General features: G+C 46.9%; 1 protein-coding gene across 1 annotated transcript in view; it reads left to right on the forward strand.

Annotated features, from left to right (window-relative positions):
• The first annotated feature begins 6 nt into the window (after positions 1-6).
• Positions 7-20,218, forward strand: part of TVP23A (trans-golgi network vesicle protein 23 homolog A (S. cerevisiae)) — a 54,770-nt gene continuing 34,558 nt past the window's right edge. Inside the window, exons 1-2 of the mRNA XM_011988125.1 lie at positions 7-32; positions 337-416. Of these exons, the coding sequence (XP_011843515.1) occupies positions 24-32; positions 337-416 (89 nt within the window). The 5' untranslated portion in view covers positions 7-23. The remainder of the gene's footprint in view (positions 33-336; positions 417-20,218) is intronic.

The following is a 20,218-nucleotide window of genomic DNA, read 5'->3' on the forward strand; positions in this document are numbered from 1 at the left end:
CCAGGTGGGCTCCTGGGAGGGTTATGAAGCAGGTAGGGCCACGGGGATGCTGGGGCTGGAGGTGGGGCGGGGACGAGAGGAGCTTGCTGGAGCGCTGGAGAAGCCGGGAGGAGGAGGAGGGATGCGCCGGGGCCTGGGGCTGGGCTGCACCCGGTTGTCGGGAGGGTGGAGAGGGCTTTGCCACTGCGGCCGCAGCGGAGGGGCCCCGCCAGCTCGGAGGGTCCACTTGGGAACCCAGTGGGGTGCGAGTGGAGTCCAAGCCCAGGAGGACAGGGCGGGTGGGGTCGGGGTGTGCACCGCGCTTGGGCCTGCCACCTGCCCTTGCTGTCCCCCCAGGCCCTGGTGGACGATACGGAGGATGTGTCCCTGGACTTTGGAAACGAGGAGGAGCTGGCCTTTAGGAAAGCCAAGATCAGGTGTGTTGGGATGGAGCTTGGGTCAGGCGTTCCCCAAAGCTGCAAATTCATTCATTTACTCATTCATTCAAAATATATTGAGCACCTACTGTGTGCCAGGCCTGGGTCTGGGGACGTATCTGTGAACACATCAGAAAAGGTCCCTGCCCTCCTGGAGCCTGCATTGGGAGAAGCAGGAAGAAGGGGTGGAGCTGATGTTGAACAGGCAAAGAGATTAATGAGATAATTGAATGTGAGAAGAAATTCAGCCCTGTGATGAAAGAGAAGGTAACTAGAGAAGGCCGCTTGCCTTAGTGCAGCCATTGGAGGGCCTCTCTGAGGAGATGACATTTGAGCTGAGACCTGAATGATGAGAAGCGGCCGGCCATGGGAGACTCCAGAGAAAGAGTGTTCCAAGCTGAGAGCAGCAAGCACAAAGGCCCTGGGGCTATGTTGTAAGATCAGAGAAAGCCACTGAGGCTAGAGGGGAGCAAGCTTGGCAGTGGGCTGGACACGTGGAAGAGGGCTTGGAGTTTTATTCGTATCCCTGCTGAGTCTAGTTAGACAGGCTAGTCCTGGGTCAAGTCACTTAACTGCCTGAGACCTCTAGCATCCCAGAAGGTGGCAGGACCAAAGCATGAGGAGTGACCCGTGAACGTGGTTACCGATGGCCCAGGCGGCAGCCCCTTCTAGAAACACCCACGGCTCAGCCTCACTCACCCACCCAGTTCTGCCCTATCTCTCCTTCCAGCTATCAGAGCCAGTAGGCATGGAATGGGCCTTGGCACCTAAATGCCATTCCTTGTTAAGTCTCTGTTTTTAATATCAAACTCTCTCATAAACCCCGGAAAGGAATAGACTGTATTAGTTTTCTATGACCGCTAGAACAAATTACCATTATCATCTTGGCTTAAGACCAAAGAAGTTTATTCTCCTGCAGTTCTGGAGGCCAAAAGTCCACAGTCAGTGTTCCTGGGCTGAAACCAAGGTGGCAGCAAGGCCATCCTCCCTTTGGAAGAACTAGGGGAAAATCTGTTCTTTGCCTTTTCCAGCTTTTGGTGGCTGCTGGCATTCTGTGGCTTGTGGCCTGTTCCTCCACCTTCAAGGCCAACATTATAGCATGTTCAGATCTCTCTCTGTTCCATGGTCAGGTGATGTGTGTGTGTATGTGTGTGTGTGTGTGTGTGTGTGTGTGTGAGAGAGAGAGAGAGAGAAGTTTCCCTGTGCCTCTTTCTTGTAAGGACTGTTGTGATGGCATTTAGGGTCCACCCAGATAATCTAGGATAACCTTTGCATCTCAAGATCCTTAATTATATGCTGAGTGCAGTGACTCACACCCATAAATAATCCCAGCACTTTGGGAATCCAAGGCGGGCAGATCACTTGAGGTTAGAATTTCGTGACCAACCTGGCCAACATGGTGAAACCCTGTCTCTACCAAAAGCTATAAAATTTAGCCAGGTAGGCCGGGCGCGGTGGCTCAAGCCAGCACTTTGGGAGGCCGAGATGGGTGGATCATGAGGTCAGGAGATCGAGACCATTCTGGCTAACATGGTGAAACCCCGTCTCTACTTAAAAATACAAAAAACTAGCCAGGCGAGGTGGCGGGCGCCTGTAGTCCCAGCTACTCAGGAGGCTGAGGCAGGAGAATGGCATGAACCCAGGAGGCGGAGCTTGCAGTGAGCCGAGATCCGGCCACTGCACTCTAGCCTGGGAGACAGAGTAAGACTCCGTCTCAAAAAAAAAAAAAAAAAAATTGCCAGGTATAGTGGCACGACCTGTAATCTCAGCCACTCAGGAGGTTGGGGAAGGAGAATCACTTGAACCCAGGAGGCAGAGGCTACAAAAAAAATTCTTAATTAAATTACATCTGCAAAGTCCCTTGTGTCATATAAGGTAGCCTTCACAATTTCTGAGGATTAGAACCTGGATTTCTTTTTTTTGAGACAGGGTTTTACTCTGTTGCCGAGGCTATAGTGCAGTGGTACAATTATGGCTTACTGGAACCTCAAACTTTTGGGTTCAAGAGATCCTCCTGCCTCAGCCTCCCAAGTAGCTAGGACTATAAGGGTTGTCACTACCCCTGGCTAATTTTTTAAAAATTTAATTTTGTAGAAATGGGGTCTTGCTATGCTGTCCAGGCTGATCTGGAACTTCCAGCCTCAAGTACTCTTCCTGCATCAGCCTCTCAAAGCCCTGGGATTATAGGTATGAGCCACTGCACCCATCCAAGACCTGGATATTTTCAGAGGCTATTATTCATCCCACCATAATGGCCAGTGATTATCTTTAAAGGAAGACACTGCAGGAGAACTGGAATCCTGGGTAAAGAATCTTCTAGAACATCTGAACTCATATGTGTTCAATCTCTATTGAGCATCTCCTGTATGCCCAACTCTGGGCTAGTGGCTGGGGATATGCAGAGTTCAGGACTCCACTCCTGCCTTTACGGGTTGCGCAATCTAGGGCAGGGTTGCTTAATCTCAGCACTCCTGACGTTTTAGGCCAGATACTTCTTTGCTGCAGGGAGTGTCCTGTGCACCATAGGATGTTGAGCAGCATCCCTGGCCTCTATTCACCAGATGCCAGTAGCAGCCCATCCATAAAGTCTCAGGCATTGCCAAATATCCTCTATGGGGCAAACTTGCCCCCGGTTGAAAACCACTGATTTGTGGGGTGGGAGTAGGCATACCAGTGGCTGTTACAACTCAGTATTTGTGTTTTGTTTTGTTTTGTTTTTGTTTTTGTTTTTGAGATGGAGTCTCGCTCTGTCACCCACACTGGAGCACAGTGGTGCAAACTAGGCTCATTGCAACCTCTGCCTCCTGGGTTCAAGTAATTCTCCTGCTTCAGTCTCCCAAGTAGCTGGGACTACAGGTGCACGCCACCACGCTTGGCTAATTGGTGTGTTTTTTTTCTTTGTTTTGTTTTGTTTTAGTAGAGATGGGGTTTTACCATGTTGGCCAGGCTGGTCTCAAACTCCTGATCTCAGGTGATCTGCGTGCTTTGGCCTCCCACAGTGCTGAGATTACAGGTGTGAGCCACCGCGTCTGGCCAGAGCTCAGTATTTTAAATGCGGGGATAGGCAGAAGCTGGGGTTCTTACCCTGGCCAGAGGAGGAGGAAACAGCTAAGCTGGGACCCACAGGTGGGGTAGGAGTTGGTTAGGCTGGGAGGGGTAGATATACCATGGGGAGGCCTGGAGGGAAGGTCATGAGTTTAGGATGGTTCTGTGTGGCTCAAGACCCAGGTGCTGGTGAGTGGCCTGAGTGGAGATTGGGGCCAGACCCTGCAGCGCTCAGCAACCAAGCTCCAAGCTCTGGAGGTGCATTGTCCACTGAACGTTCTAGAGAATGGGGCTGTGCCTTTATCTGTGCTGTGCAGCACGGTGGCCCCAGCCACCTGTGGTGACTGAACAGCTGAAATGTGGCCAGGGTGACTGATGTTTCGATATTATTTACTTTAATCAAATTGAATGTAAATAGCCACATATGACTGTGGCATTGGGCAGGGCAGTTCCAGAGTTCAGTCACCGTGGAAGGATTTTGCTCAGGGCAGTGATATGAGGATTGCAGGATGGAGGCTGGGTTGTTCGGGTAGAAGGAGGGTAGGAGATCAGACCAAGGCACTGGCAGGGATGATGGAGGAAAGGGGCCCAGAGGCACAGGGGAGGTAGAACCCGCCCACCTTGCTGATGGTCAAGATGTAGGGTGGGGATGGGAATCATCAGGGTGATGCTCAGGCTGGTGGTCTGGTGACTCAGGTGAAGAAGCACTTTTGGAGGAAAGATGTTGAGTTCAGAGTGGTCCTTGTTAGGCTGTGTTGGAACATTCTAGTAGCCAGTGGACAGCTGGGAGGAGAGGCCAGGAGCTGGAGAAGCCACCAGGGCTGTAATCAGAGATCTGGGAGGCAGCAGCTCATGCATCCAGGTGGGTATGTTTGAGAGCCACCCATCCCAGAATCCTCGGTGTGCCTAATGCAGGTTCCTAGGTCTGGCCCTGGAGTTATTTAACCAGATTCACAGGGGATGGGCCTAGAAACATAAATTTAAATAGCACCCCCAGATGATTCTGATGCATAGGAATGTAGAGATGGCTCTAAAATCCTGAGAACAAATTAACTTACCCAGATAGCAGTGTAGAAAGGGAATTTTTTTTCTTTTTTTTTGGAAATGGAGTTTGTCTCTTTTTGCCCAGGCCGGAGTGCCGTGGTATGATCTCGGCTCACTGCAACCTCCGCCTCCCGAGTTCAAGTGATTCTCCTGCCTCAGCCTCCTGAGTAGCTGGGATTACAGGTACGTGCCACCATGCTGGCTAATTTTGTATTTGTAGTAGAGACAGGGTTTCCTCATGTTGGTCAGGCTGGTCTCGAACTCCTTATCTTGCGTGATCCTCGTACCTTAGCCTCCCAAAGTGCTGGGATTATAGGCGTGAGCCACTGTGCCCAGCCTAGAAAGGGGATTCTTAACTGAGGTCTACAGATGGGCTTCAGGCGTTCAGGAAACCTCTGAAAACTATTATCTAAGTTTCATATGTGTGTTATTTTAGGAAAAGGATCCAAACTTTGTTTGTTTGTTTATAAGACAGGGTCTTGCTGTGTTGCCCAGGCTGATCTTGAACTCCTGGACTCAAGCGATCTCTCTGCCTTGACCTCCCAAAGGCTCCAAACATTAATTGGATTATCAAATGGGCCCATGATCCACAAAAGTTACGAATCACTAGTGCAGAGTGAAAATGGTTATTTGTAAATCCCTTGTTGAAATGGATTCCAGGCTGACATTGAAAGGAGGTGATGCTGTGGAAGGGGGCCTGTCACAGGAGTCTGGGACATTGGGTTCATCTCTTCCTTAACCACTTTCTGGCTTTATGATTTTTGGACAGGTCACCTTGCTTTGCTGGGCCTCCATTGGCCAGTCTGTAAAATGGGGATAATTGTATCAGCCTGACTTCACCACGCGGTTACTGTACAGTTTATTTAGTAAATATTTATCCAGCTTCTGCCGGGGCAGGTGCTGGGCTAAGCCCTGGGGATGGAGCTCTGGTCTCTGCTGTTTCTGTCCCTGGTTCCAGGTCAGTGAGGTGCCATGTTGTGGTGGGGGGCCCTGGGGAGTACATCGCATCTTGCAGGATAAGTGGAAGGTGTAATTCCACAACAGAGCTGGGCACATAGAGGAAACATTAGCCTTGCTGTGTGTGTTTTTCCCTGGTGGGCAAACTTTTTATTTCTTTTACTTTTCTTCAACTTTAAAAACTGTGATTTAAAAAAAGAAAAAAAAAAACCCACGCATAAAATTCCATCTTAGTCATTTTAAATTATACAGTTTAGTAGTTTAAGTATAGTCACATTGTTGTGAAACAGAGCGTTTTCATCTCGCAAAACTGAAACTCTGTACCGTTTAACAACTCTCCTTCCCCCAGCCCCTGGTAAATACCATTCTCCTTTCTGTCTGTATGCATTTGACTACTCTAGGGACCCCATACAAGTAGAATCATACAGTGTTTGTCCTTTTTTGACCGACTTACTTCACTTAGCATAATGTCCTCAAGGGTCACCCGTGTTGTAAAATGTGCCAGAATTTCCTTCCTTTTTAAGGCTGGATAATAATGCCATGATATGAATAAACTATGTTTTGTTTACCCATTCATCCACTGGGGTACACTTGTACCTCTTGCTATTGTGAATAGTACTGCAATGAACGTGGTTATGCAAATCTCTCTTTGAGACTCTGCTTTCAATTCTTTTGGCCATATACCCAAAAGTGAGATTGCTGGATCCTATGGTAGTTCTATTTTGAATTTTTTGAGGAACTACCATACCATTTTCCACATAAGTTGCACCATTTTACAATCTTACCAACACTGTACAAGGGTTCTAGTTTCTCCATATCCTTGCCAACATTGTTATTGTCTGTGTTTTTGATAGTGACCACCCTCATGGGTGTGATAACCATGTTATTTCATTGTGGTTTAGATTGGCATATCCCTAATGGTTAATGATGCTGAGCATTTTTTCATGTGCTACGTGTCCATTTGTATATCACGTTTGGAGAAATGTCTATTCAAGTCTCTTGCCCATTTTTAAAATCAGGTTATCGGATTTTTGTTGTTGAGTTTTTTATTCTGGATATTAACATTTTCTCTTATTCTATAGGCTGCCTTTTTATTCTGTTGATTGTGTCTTCTGATGCACAAAAGTTTGTAGGTTTAATGTAATTCCATTTGCCTACTTGTATTTTTTTTTTTTTTTTTTGAGATGAAGTCGCTCTACCCCCGAGGCTGGAGTGCAGTGGCGTGATCTTGGCTCACTGCAAGTTCTGCCTCCTGGGTTCACACCATTCTCCTGCCTCAGCCTCCCGAGTAGCTGGGACTACAGGTACCTGCCACCACGCCCGGCTAATTTTTTGCATTTTTAGTAGAGAAAGGGTTTCACAGTGTTAGCCAGGATGGTCTCGATCTCCTGACCTCGTGATTTGCCCGCCTTGGCTTCCCAAAGTGGCCTATTTGTACTTTTGTTTCCTTTGCTTTTAGAATGTCAGTGTGTGTGTGTGTGTGTGTGTTTGTACGTGTGTGTGTGTGTTTAATATAATATAATTCATGGCCAGGCACTATGGCTCACGCCTGTAATTCCAGCACTTTGGGAGGCTGAGGCAGGTGGATTCCTTGAGGCCAGGAGTTTGAGACCAGCCTGGGCAACATGGAAAAACCTCGTATCTACAAAAAATGCAAAAAGTAGCCAGACATGGTGGCACACACCTGTAGTCCTGGCTATTTGGGAGGTTGAAGTAGGAAGATTGCTTGAGCCTGGGAGGTGGAGGCTGCAGTGAGCCATTATCATACCACAGAGCAAGACCTTGTCTCAAAAGACCAAATGAAACAAACAAGTAAAAAGAAATATAATTCACATTCCACCAATTTATTCTTTAAAAGCGTACGATTCAGTCTTGGTTTTGGTACATTCACAAGGTGGTACATCCATTACTACTATGTAGTTCCAAAAGTTTTTCACTGTGCCAAATGGGAACCCTGTACCCATTAAACAGTCCCTACCCATTTTCCCCTTCCCCAAGCCCTTGAGAACCACTAATCTACTTTCTGTTCCTATGAATTTGCCTATTCCGGACATTTCATGTAAATGAAATCTGGGTTAGTCAGGGATCTCCAAAGAAACAAAACCAATGGGATATCTACAAATATGTAGAAAGAGGTTTATGTCGAGGGATTAATTCATGCAACTATGGAGGCTGAGAAGTCCCACGGTCTGCCATCCACATGCAGCAGGCCCAGGAACGCTGGTGGCATACAACCCATCCTAGCCCGAAGGCCTGGGAACCAGGGGAGCCTACAGTGTCTCAGTCTGAACCTGAAAGCCCCAGAACAGAGGGTCCAACATGTAAGTCCTAGTCTGAATCCAGAGGCCCCAAAGCCAGGAGGTGTGATGTCTCAGAGGAGATGGGGACGGCTATCCCAGCTTAAGCAGGGAGAGGAAATTCCCTCTTCCTTTCTTTGTTGTCGTATTCAGGCCCTCAAAGGATTGGATAATGCCCATCCGGATTGGGAAGGATGGGCCTTCTTTTTCCTTTTCTTTTCTTTTTTCCTTTTTTTTTTTTTGAGACAGGGTCTTGCTCCGTCACTCAGGCTGGAGTACCATGGTGTGATCTCAACTCACTGCAACCTCCACCTCCTAGGCTCAATTGATCCTCCTGCCTCAGCCCCCTGAGTAGCTGGGACTACAGGCATGCACCACCACGCCTGGCTAATTTTTCTATTTTTTTGTAGAAATGGGGTCTCACTATGTTGCCCAGGCTGTTCTTGAGCTCCAGAGCTCAAGTGATCCTCCCGCCTTGGCTTCTCAAAGTGCTGGGATTACAGCCCTGAGCCACTGCATGAGGGTGGAGCTGCTTTTCTCAGTCCGCCAATTCAAATGCTAATTTTTTTCCCCAGAAACACCTTCACAGACCCAGATGCGATCTGGGTATCCCTTAGCCCAGTCTAGGTGACACCTGTTTTGTATAATATGTGGCTTTTTGTCTGGCTTCTTTCACTTAGCACATTTTCCAGGTTCATCCTGGTTTTGGTGTTTATCATTATTTCATTCCTTTTGATGGTCATATAATCACCCATTGTGTGGACATACCACTTTTGTTTATCCATTCATAGGTTGATGGGCATTTGAGTTGTTTCTGCTTTTGTGTTGTTATGAATAATGTTGCTATGAATGTTTTTTGGGGGCATACATTTTGGGTTCTCTTGGGCACATACCTAGGAGTGGAATTGCTGGGCCTTATGGTAACTCTGTTGTAGCCATGCCGTGTTTCAGACCAGCTGTGAGTGAGTGAGTGTTGTGGGTTTCCAGCTGCCTTGGGATGCAGGAGGAGCCTGGGCTTTAGGTCAGACGGACCTGGGTCTTGATTCTACCACTCCCTAGCCAAGTGCCTGCACCCCAACAGTACAGTTCTGGGCCCAAGCTGGCTGATGCAAATAGGCTTTGATATAAAACTGTGTTTTCTCAGCTCTATAGGAAGGCAGAGATAGAGCATCTTGAGCTCATTGGGAGATCTAGGCCCTGCACCCACATAGCTCCTTTTCCTCTCCCACTACAAGAATCGTGTCTGGCTGCCACAAGCGAGAGCCAAAGCACTGTGGGTTACCTTCAGTCATAGAAGCTGTAGCCTCTGTTTCCCACCAACCTTTTCTATGACTCTGTTTACCCAGACCCAAGGCCTGCTGGCCAACTCAGTCCCTCCAGTGCAGTGGCAGTGGGTGGCAGATACAACAGTCCTCGTGGAGCCTCTGTGCTACGGGAGGCCAGGGTCATTCCCAGGCAGGCCCTCATCAGCCCAAGCCCGATGTTAACCCTTGACTCGCAGTGACCTTGAATTTGAACAGTGACCACCGCACCTTCTGGGTCCCCAGTTTTCTCTTCTGTAAAACGGGGATGATGTTGGCTATACTGTAAGGTTGTAAAAAGATGATTAAATGAGGTGAACAATGTGTTTAGGGGACCTGGCAGGGCTCCCGATGCCCCTTGTGGGTTTCATAAGTGGCACCTGTTATTCTGATCAAGAGTGTGACTTCCACATCCTGGGCTGTGCAGAGGCATGTTCTCAGCTCACCCCGTCACTCTGGGGTTCTCCCTGGAGCTGGAAACTGTCTTCCCATGGAAAGTTATTTTATGCTTTTGAGGCACTGTTTTCACAGGATTCCTCTGAACCCAAAGGTCATGGGCTCCCATGAATTCCCTCCCAAAGTAGGAGAGTGTCTTCCTGCCACAGACAGATTTCTTAGATCTAATTTTGGTCCCAGTTGTCAGAGCTGGTTTTGTGTGTGGCGTCTGGCCAGTGTTTCTTTTTCTTTTGCGGAGTTGTGGGGGTATAAGGTCTCGCTCTGTTGCCCAGGCTGGAGTGCAGCGGTGTAATCATGGCTTACTGCAGCCTCAACCTCCTGAGCTCAAGCAGTCCTCCCTTCTCAGCCTCCTCAGTAGCTGGGTATACAAGCATGCACTACTGCGCCCTACTAATTTTATTTTATTTTATTTTATTGTAGAGGCAGGGTCTCAAACTCTAGCCTCAAGTGATCCTCCCGCCTTGGCCTCCCAAAGTGCTGGGATTAAAGGTGTGAGGCACTGTACCCAGTCTGGGTAGTATTTCTTGGTTGGTCCTTGTTGAGCCTAGTGAATGTCATATTGAGAAGATCATTGTCCTGTGGTCTCAGACGCTACAGGAAGTCACATGTTAGTGGGCCCAGGTCTTCAGGCAAACATGTAAAGTAAAAATCACCCGTGAAAATCCCTAACTAGCCCATCAAAGTAAGTTTTGTCTTTCAAGAAGTCTTCAGCAATCACTTTATCTGCCATTGGATACAACAGCAGTCCTGAACGTAAGCCCCAGTTGAAATTGTTGGCTGCTGTTTGGGGGGAACTTACGTTGAATGAAAAATAACAATAGCAAACACTTCCCCAGCACTTACTGTATGCAAGCACTATTCTGGGTTTTTTTTTTAGTATAATTCATTTCGTCTTCATTACAAACCTAGGCACTCTTATTTTCTCAAAGTCAAGGTTAAAAAGACTGAGGCTAAGAGAGAGAGTTGAGTGACTTGCTCAGTGTCACATACCTGTTCACTTCAAAGAGGGCATTTGAGCCTGACACAGTGGCGTGCCCCTGTAATCCCAGTTACTAAGGAGGCTGAGGTGGAAGGATGGCTTCAGTTCAGGAGTTCGAGTCCAGCTTTGACAACATAGCAAGACCCCACCTCTAAAAAGAAAAAAGAGGAGATTTGAACCCTTAGAATTGGGCTCTAGACTCCATATCTTGCATTACATTGTGTGCAGATACTCTCAGGGCAAGACACTCAGCATGAGCCTTGCCGTGAGAACGGCAGATTCAGGGCTTCCATCTTCGGCTCACCCTGGGGAGTACTTTATATTTTCCTCCTGTAAATGTTAATGCAGAATTGACCACTCTTTAGAGCAGCTTCACAGCCTTGGCACTGTGGATATTTGAGGCAGATCATTCTATGTTGTAGGGATGTCCTGTGCATCCAAGGATGCTGGGCAGCACCTCTGGCCCCCACCGACTACATGCCAGTAGCTTCCAACCCCTCAGCTGTGACAACCAAACATGTCTCCTGACGTGGCCAAGTGTGCCCTCGCGGCCAGATTGCCCCTGGTTGAGATCTCTGATTTAGATTATCCCCTCTCTGTCTGGGGTTTGGATTTGGATAAGTGAAATTTGTATTTGAGGGAACTGAAAGCACCTTCTAACACTTCTGTTTGTGACATTGACCAAGAGAAGCCGGAGGTGTAAGGGCAAGGAAGGAGAGGGTACAGGTGACGGTATTGATGACGCCTTGGTGGGCACTCATCCTCTAAAATCAACATTAGCACATCTCTAACTGGCACCCATGCACAGACATGCACACACCACATCACGCTCCCACACACTAAGGAGAAGACGTTGAACTTTTCTTTGTTGATTTTCCAGGAGTTCTGCTCACCTCAATGAGTGAGGACCCCTTATCCAAACCCCTGTCCCCTGAGCTTTTGGGAACAAAGTTGTATTGTATTGTCACCAGCTCTCTAAAATCTATTTTGAAATTATAGAAATATGACACATAAGCAGGTCCCATCAAGAGCTGATTGTTTAATTTTAAGGAAGGTTCATGATTACCAAGGAAAATAACCCACAGAATCAGGGAACTAGACAGATTTCGGTTCTCTTTGATTAGGGCACAGAATTACATATTTTGAAATTAACTCCTTACATCTAAGGCAGTTTAACTTCCTCTTATTTATATTTCTTGTTCACATGAAATTGTTGCATAAGCTGCGCCCACAATAAAATCACTGAAGGGCTGGGTGCGGTGGCTCATGTCTGTAATCCGTGCACTTTGGGAGGCCAAGACAGGTGGGTTGCCTGAGCTCAGGAGTTCAAGACCAGCCTGGGCAACATGGTGAAACCCTGTCTCTACTAAAATACAAGAATCACCTGGACGTGGTGGCAGGCGCCTGTAATCCCAGCTATTCAGGAGGTTGAGGCAGGAGAATTGCTTGAACCCAGGAGGTGGAGATTGCAGTGAGCCGAGATTGTGCAACTGTACTCCAGCCTGGGCAACAAAATGAAACTCTGTCTCAAAAATAAAATAAAATAAAATCACTGAGGGGTGATTTCTGCTGACCTGTGACCCACATAATCTGGGAAGACATTTGGGAGAGGACATTGGTCAGGTTCTTTGCTGTTTTATCTTAGACAGCAGCTTGACTGCATGGACCTGGAATATTTAGTTCTTTTATTTTTTTATTTTTGAGACAGTCTTGCTCTGTCACCCAGGCCAGAGTACAGTGGCAAAACCTCGGCTCACTGCAACCTTTGCCTCCCAGGTTCAAGTGATTCTCCTGCTTCAGCTTCCTGAGTAGCTGGGATTACAGGTATGTATCACCATGCCTGGCTACGTTTTGTATTTTTAGTAGAGATGGGGATTTACTGTGTTGCGCAGGCTGGTCTCGAACTCCAGACCTCGAGCGATCCACCCGCCTCAGCGTCCCAAAGTGCTGGGGATTCAGGGCGTGAGCCACCGCATCTGGCCAAATATTTAATCATTCATTTATTTCAAGGTTAGCACTTTTGCCATTTGGGGCCAGGTCATTCTCTATTATGGGGCTGTCCTGTGCATCATAGGATGCTTTGCAGCATCCCTGGTCTTATCCTGTAGATGCCGGTACAGCCCCCATTGTGACAACCAAGATGTCTCCAGACATTGCTGGGGGACACTCCAGATCACCCACCTCTTTGAGAACCACTGGTTTATTCTTTTGCGCATTCATTTATTCATTAAACCAACAAACATTTTCAAGGACCTTTGTGTGCCAAGCACATTTCTAGGGGCCACAGAGAAAACCAGATAGGCTTGGTCCCTGCCTTCCTGGAGCTGACATTTTTCTTAGGGAGAAGACAATAAACATTTAAGCAATGACTGAAGCAAGGAAACTTGAGAGAGTAAAGCGGAATGTGATTTTAAAAAGGGTCCAGGGGACTTTCTTCAGCCCTGAGGAGTCCTCTTCATGTGGAGCCCAGCCTTGGGGGTTCCATGGCCCCCTGCTCACCCTTCACTCATGACAGGAGCAAGCCGGCTTCTGAGATGACTCAGAGATAGCCACAAATCATGTTCACGGATTCCCTGCATTAAAATACAGATGTGTTTCTCCCCTGGACTTTAAGATACTTTAGAATAAAAATTGCAAAGTGACAGTCAGCCAACTGACTCCAAGCCTCAGGCATGCTCTTGTCGGCCAGGGAGATATTTTACATTTATTTGAATTTAAAATTTACAATTAGAAAAGATCACATTAGTCCGGGCGTGGTGGCTCACACCTGTAATCCCAGCACTTTGGAAGGCGGAGGTGGGCAGATCACTTGAGGTTAGGAGTTAAACACCAGCCTGGCCAACATGGTGAAACCCTGTCTCTACTAAAAATACAAAAATTAGTCAGGCGTGGTGGCGTGCACCTGTAATCCCCACTGCTCGGGAGACTGAGGCACGAGAATCGCTTGAACCCAGAAGGTTGCAGTGAGTCAAGATCGCACCACTGCACTCCAGCCTGGGCGACAGAGCGAGACTCTGTCTGAAAAAAAGAAAGAAAAAGAAAAGATTACATTAAAAATCTGGATTGCTTAGAATAGATGAACACACTGAGACAGAGGCAGATTGGTGGCTGCCAGGATCTGGGAGGAGCGGGGAGAATGGGCAGAAACTGCCCAAGAGGTACAGGGTTTTGCTTTGGAGTGATGGAAATGTTGGGGACAACAGTGTGAATTGTTCCCTTCACGCCACTGAATTGTTCACTTTAAAATGGTTAATTTTGTGGGATGTGAATTTTACTTCACTAAAGTAGTTTTTAAAAATATGATTGCTGGCTTGTTTGTTTGTTTGTTTTAAAGACAACGTCTAGGCCGGGCGCGGTGGCTCAAGCCTGTAATCCCAGCACTTTGGGAGGCCAAGATGGGCGGATCACGAGGTCAGGAGATCGAGACCATCCTGGCTAACACGGTGAAACCCCGTCTCTATTAAGAAATACAAAAAACTAGCCGGGCGAGGTGGCGGGCGCCTGTAGTCTCAGCTACTCGGGAGGCTGAGGCTGGAGAATGGCGTGAACCCGGGAGGCGGAGCTTGCAGTGAGGTGAGATCCGGCCACTGCACTCCAGCCTGGGCGACAGAGCGAGACTCCGTCTCAAAAAAAAAAAAAATAAAATAAAAAATAAAGACAACGTCTAAGTCTGTGGTCCAGGCGGGAGTGCAGTGGCATGATCATAGTTCACAGCAGCCTCGAGCTCCTGGGCTCAAGTGATCCTCCCACCTCAGCCTTCTGAGTAGCTGGGATTACAGGCATGTACCACCACACCGGCTATTTTTGTTGTTGTTGTTCTTTGTAGAGAACAACAGGGGTCTCTCTAGTTGCCCAGGCTGGTCTCAGGCTCCGGCCTCAAGCGATCCTCTTGCCTTGGCCTCCCAAGGTGCTGGGATTCCAGGCATGAGCTACTGTGCCCGGCCTGCTGGCTTCTTTTGGAAATCTGTTAGAGCCGGAAGAATGGGCTGGAGTTGCAGGGAGTTACCTGTGGGTGAGCTTCAGCCCTCACCTACTCAGTTGACTTATTTCTCAGCTTTGCCTGGCCCTATGAGCACCTGAGATTGCAGCCTCCGACCCCAGCCCTGAAAACAGTGGTGAGAAAATATTATCCCAGTGAAAGCATTTTCCAGGGGCCCAAGAGGCCTTGAGTTGGAATTCCTCCCTGATGCCGTGGTTTTCTCCATTAACCTGTTGAAGCTACCTCCAGGGGCCTGAGGGCCCTGTATGGACAGGCCAGCCCCAGGGTCAGGCTGTGCATATGGACATCTGAGGCCATCCAAGGCCACTCACCCTGAACCCCATGTTCCTGCTTGGCCCCTGGCCTTTATATACGCTGCTCTCTCTGCTTCCTAAATTTGTCCTTAGATCTTTAAAACAAAATTTAAAATAAATTTTAAAATTGAGATAGATTTCATATACTATGAATTCAAAATTCACCCCTTTAAAGTATTTAATTCATTGGTTTTTAGTATATTTACAAGGTTGTACACCCATCACCACAGTCTAATTTCCAAACATTTTCATCACCCCAAAAAACCACATGTCCCATAGACCCTAATCTACATCACTGTTAAGCAGTGTTCTCTAGACGAGGCATCTCTCCTTAGCCCCCACAACCCCAGAGTCTACCCAGGTCTGATGGTCAGCTGTTGTGTCCACCTCTTGGGTCCCCGTGTTGGTTAAAATGTCAGTAAAGAGCCGAGAGCCTCATGGATACCCTGCTGGGACAAGCTCCCACAACTAAAGGGTCAGAACCCCGAACACCAGGACCAGCTGATGGAACCCTGCTCCATTGGCCATTCTCACTGGACAGTAGTCATCCCATATCTGTTGTTGAATATTTTGATTGTGGCTCCGTTTACCTATTAATGACACTTTGCACCCTGGGTGGAAATCACTCCTCAGCTCCTTCCCCTCCCTGCTAGAGATAAGAAATGTCTGGGAGGCAGGACTTTGTCCAGCCTGTTCACTGCCCTCTGACCTGGCCCTCCACCTGGTAGACTGGAGGTTCTCTATACATGTGTTGTTGTTGCTCTAAGCTCAGTTTATGTGTTGTTGTTGTTGTTGTTGTTGTTGTTGTTTTGAGATGGAGTCTTGCTCTGTTGCCCAGGCTGGAGTGCAGTGGCACGATCTTGGCTCACTGCAATCTCTACCTCCAGGGTTCAAGTGAGTCTCCTACCTCAGCCTCCTGAGTAGCTGGGATTACAGGCACTTGCCACCATGCCCGGCTAATTTTTGTATTTTTAGTAGAGACAGAGTTTCACCATGTTGACCAGGCTAGTCTCGAACTCCTGACCTCAGGTGATCCATCCACCTCAGCCTCCCAAAGTGCTGGGACTACAGGCGTGAGCCACTGCGTCTGGCCTCTAAGCTCAATTTATTAAACTCAATGTTTCTTAAGCAGTGTTAAAAATCAATTAAAAACATTTATGTGTTGATCATAAACTTAATTCTATATCCTTGGGCAATTTAAATGACATTTGAAATTTAGCATTAGTGATTATGTGGAGCACTAAATAAACATGCAGCCTAAAATACACACAGCAATGAGAAAACTTACTGTTTGCAGCATGGTGGGGATTTTTTAGTGGTTAATGAAACCCCAAATGAAAGAAATATGTAAAATATAGCAGCAAGATATGTTGAATTGGAAAATAATATTTTGAATTAGTGTCCTTAAAATAACTTAAAAAAAACTTTTTACTTTGAAATAATATGAGACTTACGAGAAGGTAGCAAGAATAGTACGAAGAACTGATGTGTACATTTTACCAAGATTCACTAATTGAATGAGTGCAGTGGCTCACACCAGTAACCCCAGCAATTTGGGAGGCCAAGGCGAGAGGATCACGTGAGTTCAGGAGTTGGAGACCAGTCTGGCCAACATGGCGAAACCCTGTCTCTACTAAATATACAAAAATTAGCCTGGTGTGATGGCACATGCTTGTAATCCCAGCTACCCTGGAGGCTGAGGCAGGAGGATCACTTGAACCCAGGAGGCAGAGGTTGCAGTGAGCCAAGATCACACCGCTGCATTCTAGCCCGGCTGACAGAATGAGACTGTGACACACACACACACACACACACACACACACACACACACGCACACACACGCATATCATATAAACTCATGGATGCAGACATTTTCTTATTGCTATTCAAATTGTCCCATTGTTGATCAGTAGAAGCCTCTTCCAGTTGGCTTCTGAGTCTTCCTAATTGCCAACATTGTGTGTGTGTGTGTGTGTGTGTGTGTGTGTGTATTCTCTAAGTGTTTGAGAGTAACTAACACACCATACCCCCTTTCTCCTAAATACTTCGATGTGCACTTTTTAAATTTATTTTTCACTTTTTGTAGAAATGAGGTCTCACTATGTTGCCCCAGCTGGTCTCAAACTCCTGGGCTCAAGCGATCTTCCTGCCTTGGCCTCCCAAAGTGCTGGGATTACAGGCCTAAGCCACTGTGTCCAGCCATCAATGCGTACTGTAAGTAAAGGACATTCTCTTATGTAAGCAGAATGCGATGATAGAAACTAAGAGACTATCTAATCTACGGTTCATATTCCATTGTCCTTTAGAGTAATGTTTTCTCTCAGTTCAAGGTTCAATCCAGCAGTTGGGCAGTGGCTCATGCCTGTAATCTTTTGGGAGGCCAAGGCGGGAGAATTACCTGAGCTCAGGAGTTTGAGACCGGTCTGGGAAACATGGTGAAACCCCGTCTTTACTAAAATACAAAAATTAGCTAGGCATGGTGGCATGTGCCTCTAATCCCTGCTACTTAGGAGACTGAGGAATGAGAATCACTTGAACCCAGGAGGTGAAGGTTGCAGTGAGCTGAGATCACGGCACTGCACTCCAGCCTGGGTGACAGAGGGAGAATCAGAAAAAAAAAAAAGAAGACGACTCAATCCAGGATCTCCATTGCATTTAGTTATTCCGGAACTATTCCGAGTCTTTCTTTATTTCTCATGACACAGACGTATTTAGAGAGTAAAAGGGCAGCAATTTTGAGGAATACACCTTCATTTGGGTCTGTCTGACATTTCTCCTGATTACATCCAGGTTATGCTTCTTGGGAGAGATACTGCAGAAATGATGTTGCATCCTAAAAGGACATTTTCGTTTTTGAGCTCTGTCGCTACTAAAGGTGGCCCAGAAATCACGTGGTTTTGTTGTTGTTGTTTGTTTGTTTGTTTTTTAAGAGTCATCCACCATCTCTTACCTACAATCCCAGGCCCCAGAGTTTGGTCTTTCATTCTCTTTGCCACTCAAAGAACCCAGGACTCCTTAGAAAGGAGATGATTCTAAGTCTTGAGGCAGAAACCAGTCAGACTGGATCTGGCACATCCTTTTGTTGACAAAAAGCAGGAATACTGTTTTTTTAACAAAGTATATTTTTTGAGACAGGATCTTGCTCTGTTGCCCAGGCTGGAGTACAGTGGCGCAATCTTGACTCACTGCAGCCTCTGCTTTCCAGGCTTAAGTGATCCTCCCACTGCAGCCTCCCAAATAGCTGAGACCACGGGTGTGCACCACCATGCCTGGCTAATTTTTTTAAAAATTATTTTTAGTAGAGATAGAATTTCGCCATGTTGCCCAGACTGGTCCTGAACTCCTGAGCTCAAGTGATCCACCCACCTCAGCCTCCCAAAGTGCTGGGATTACAGATGTGAGCCACCTGTGATTTTTGCCTGGGCAAAAATAGTTTTTAAAAAGTTATAGCTGTTCAAAAAGAATAAATAAACTAGTTTTACGAGCCTCCCATAGGCCAGGTTGCGGTAGTGATTCAGTATTTGCTGAAGGAGTTAATATGACCACTCAATTCTCCCATTAAATAACCTCTGAGTTAGGGTTTACCGCTGATGGCCATAGTTTCTAGAATACCATACATTTTAGGGTACATTGATTTGGTTATAGCTTTTAAGAAGTAGAGGTGAGAAATAAACACCATATTAAATACTTGCAACCATTAGTAGACACACCCTGATTCCAGAAATATTAAAATGGTCAAAAATAAAAATGCAAAGGAAGACAAGATTCTCTCTCCATTTTACAGATGAGGAAACTGAAGCTCCCAAGAGCCAGGTAACAGACACAAGTGAGTATTTACTGCCTTCAGATCTCATCCAGTTTCTAGCAGAATCTAGAAGCTCTTCAGAAGAAAAAGCACAAGGCCAGGCACAGTGGCTCACACCTATAATCCCAACACTTTGGGAGGCCAAGGCGGGCTTGGCCCAGGAGTTTAAGACTAGCCTGGACAATATAGCAAGACCCTGTTTCTAAAAAAAAAATTATTTTTAATTAAAGAAAAGAAAATGAAAAGCATATGACTGGGGCAATACTACTTTTTACTTCCAGTGCAAAAAAAAAAAAGAACCCCACTCGGGGTGAAAACAAAAACAAGAATAAAGGCTCCATAACTTCTGCAATCTCTGTGGGCCACTCCCTCTTTTCATGCCATCTGGCTGTTGGTTTCTGCTCCAGGCTTCTAGAAAGTCAGTCTCGGGCCTCTCTGCTCTTTTCTGTCCATCAGTTAATAACTCCGAGTCCCCTGTTTTTAAAAGGTGAGTGTCAAATGGTATTTCCAGTTCTAGATCCTTGAGGAATCACCACACTGTCTTCCACAATGGCACATGTATACATATGTAACAAACCTGCATGTTGTGCACATGTACCTTAGAACATAAAGTATAATAGAAAAAAAAAAAGTGAGAGTGAGTACATCTGTCCTCGTGGTCTCATCCATTCACCCCCAACTCTGCTCAAGTAAGCCTGGGACCCCTCATTTCACCATCTGCTTCTAAGAGGAACCTCTCCTTGTCTTTCCTGCCCCTTGAAACCACCTAACACAACAACATGCCTTATACAGAGTTAAAACTCTTCAACAGGCTGGGCGCGGTGACTCACGCCTGTAATTCCAGTGCTTTGAGAGGCAGAGGCAGGAGGATCACCTGAGGTCAGGAGTTTGAGACCAGCCTGACAAACATGGCCAAACCCTGTCTCTACTAAAAATACAAAAATTAGGCAGGCGTGGTAGTAAGCACGTGTAATCCCAGCTACTTGGGAGGCTGAGGCAGGAGAATTGTTTGAACCCGGGAGATGGAGGTGGCAGTGAGCTGAGATCCTGACACTACACTCCAGCCTGGGTGACAGAGTGAGACTCTGTTTCAAACAAACAAAAACAGAAAGAACTTCTTCAACATTAGAGCCTGTAGCAGGGAGCTATTGATGCATGACAGATTTCCCTCAACTTAGCAGCTACAGATAACAAACATTTATTACCTCACATCTGAGGCTCAGCTGGGTGGTTCTGGCTCAGGGTCTCCAGAGGTTGTAGTCAAGAGGTTGCCCAGAGCTGCAGTCATCTGAAGGCTTGACTGGGGCAGGAGGAGCTGTGTCCAAGATGGCATCCTCCCATGGCTGTTGGCTGGAGGCCTGAGTTCCTTGCCATGTGGGCCTCTCAGTATAGGGCTGCTCCCATGGCAGCTGGCTTGCCCTAGGGAGAATGAGGGAGAGAGTGATCAAGACAGAAACAGAAGTGGCCAGGTGCGGTGGCTCACGCCTGTAATCCCAGAACTTTGGAAGGCTGAGGTGGTCAGATCACGAGGTCAGGAAATCAAGACCATCCTGGCCAACATGGTGAAACCCCATCTCTACTAAAAATACAAAAATTAGCTGGGTGTGGTGGTACATGCCTGTAAT

Source organism: Mandrillus leucophaeus, unplaced genomic scaffold (assembly GCF_000951045.1).
Source record: "Mandrillus leucophaeus isolate KB7577 unplaced genomic scaffold, Mleu.le_1.0 Scaffold323, whole genome shotgun sequence".
NCBI classification, from domain to species: Eukaryota; Metazoa; Chordata; class Mammalia; order Primates; family Cercopithecidae; genus Mandrillus; species Mandrillus leucophaeus.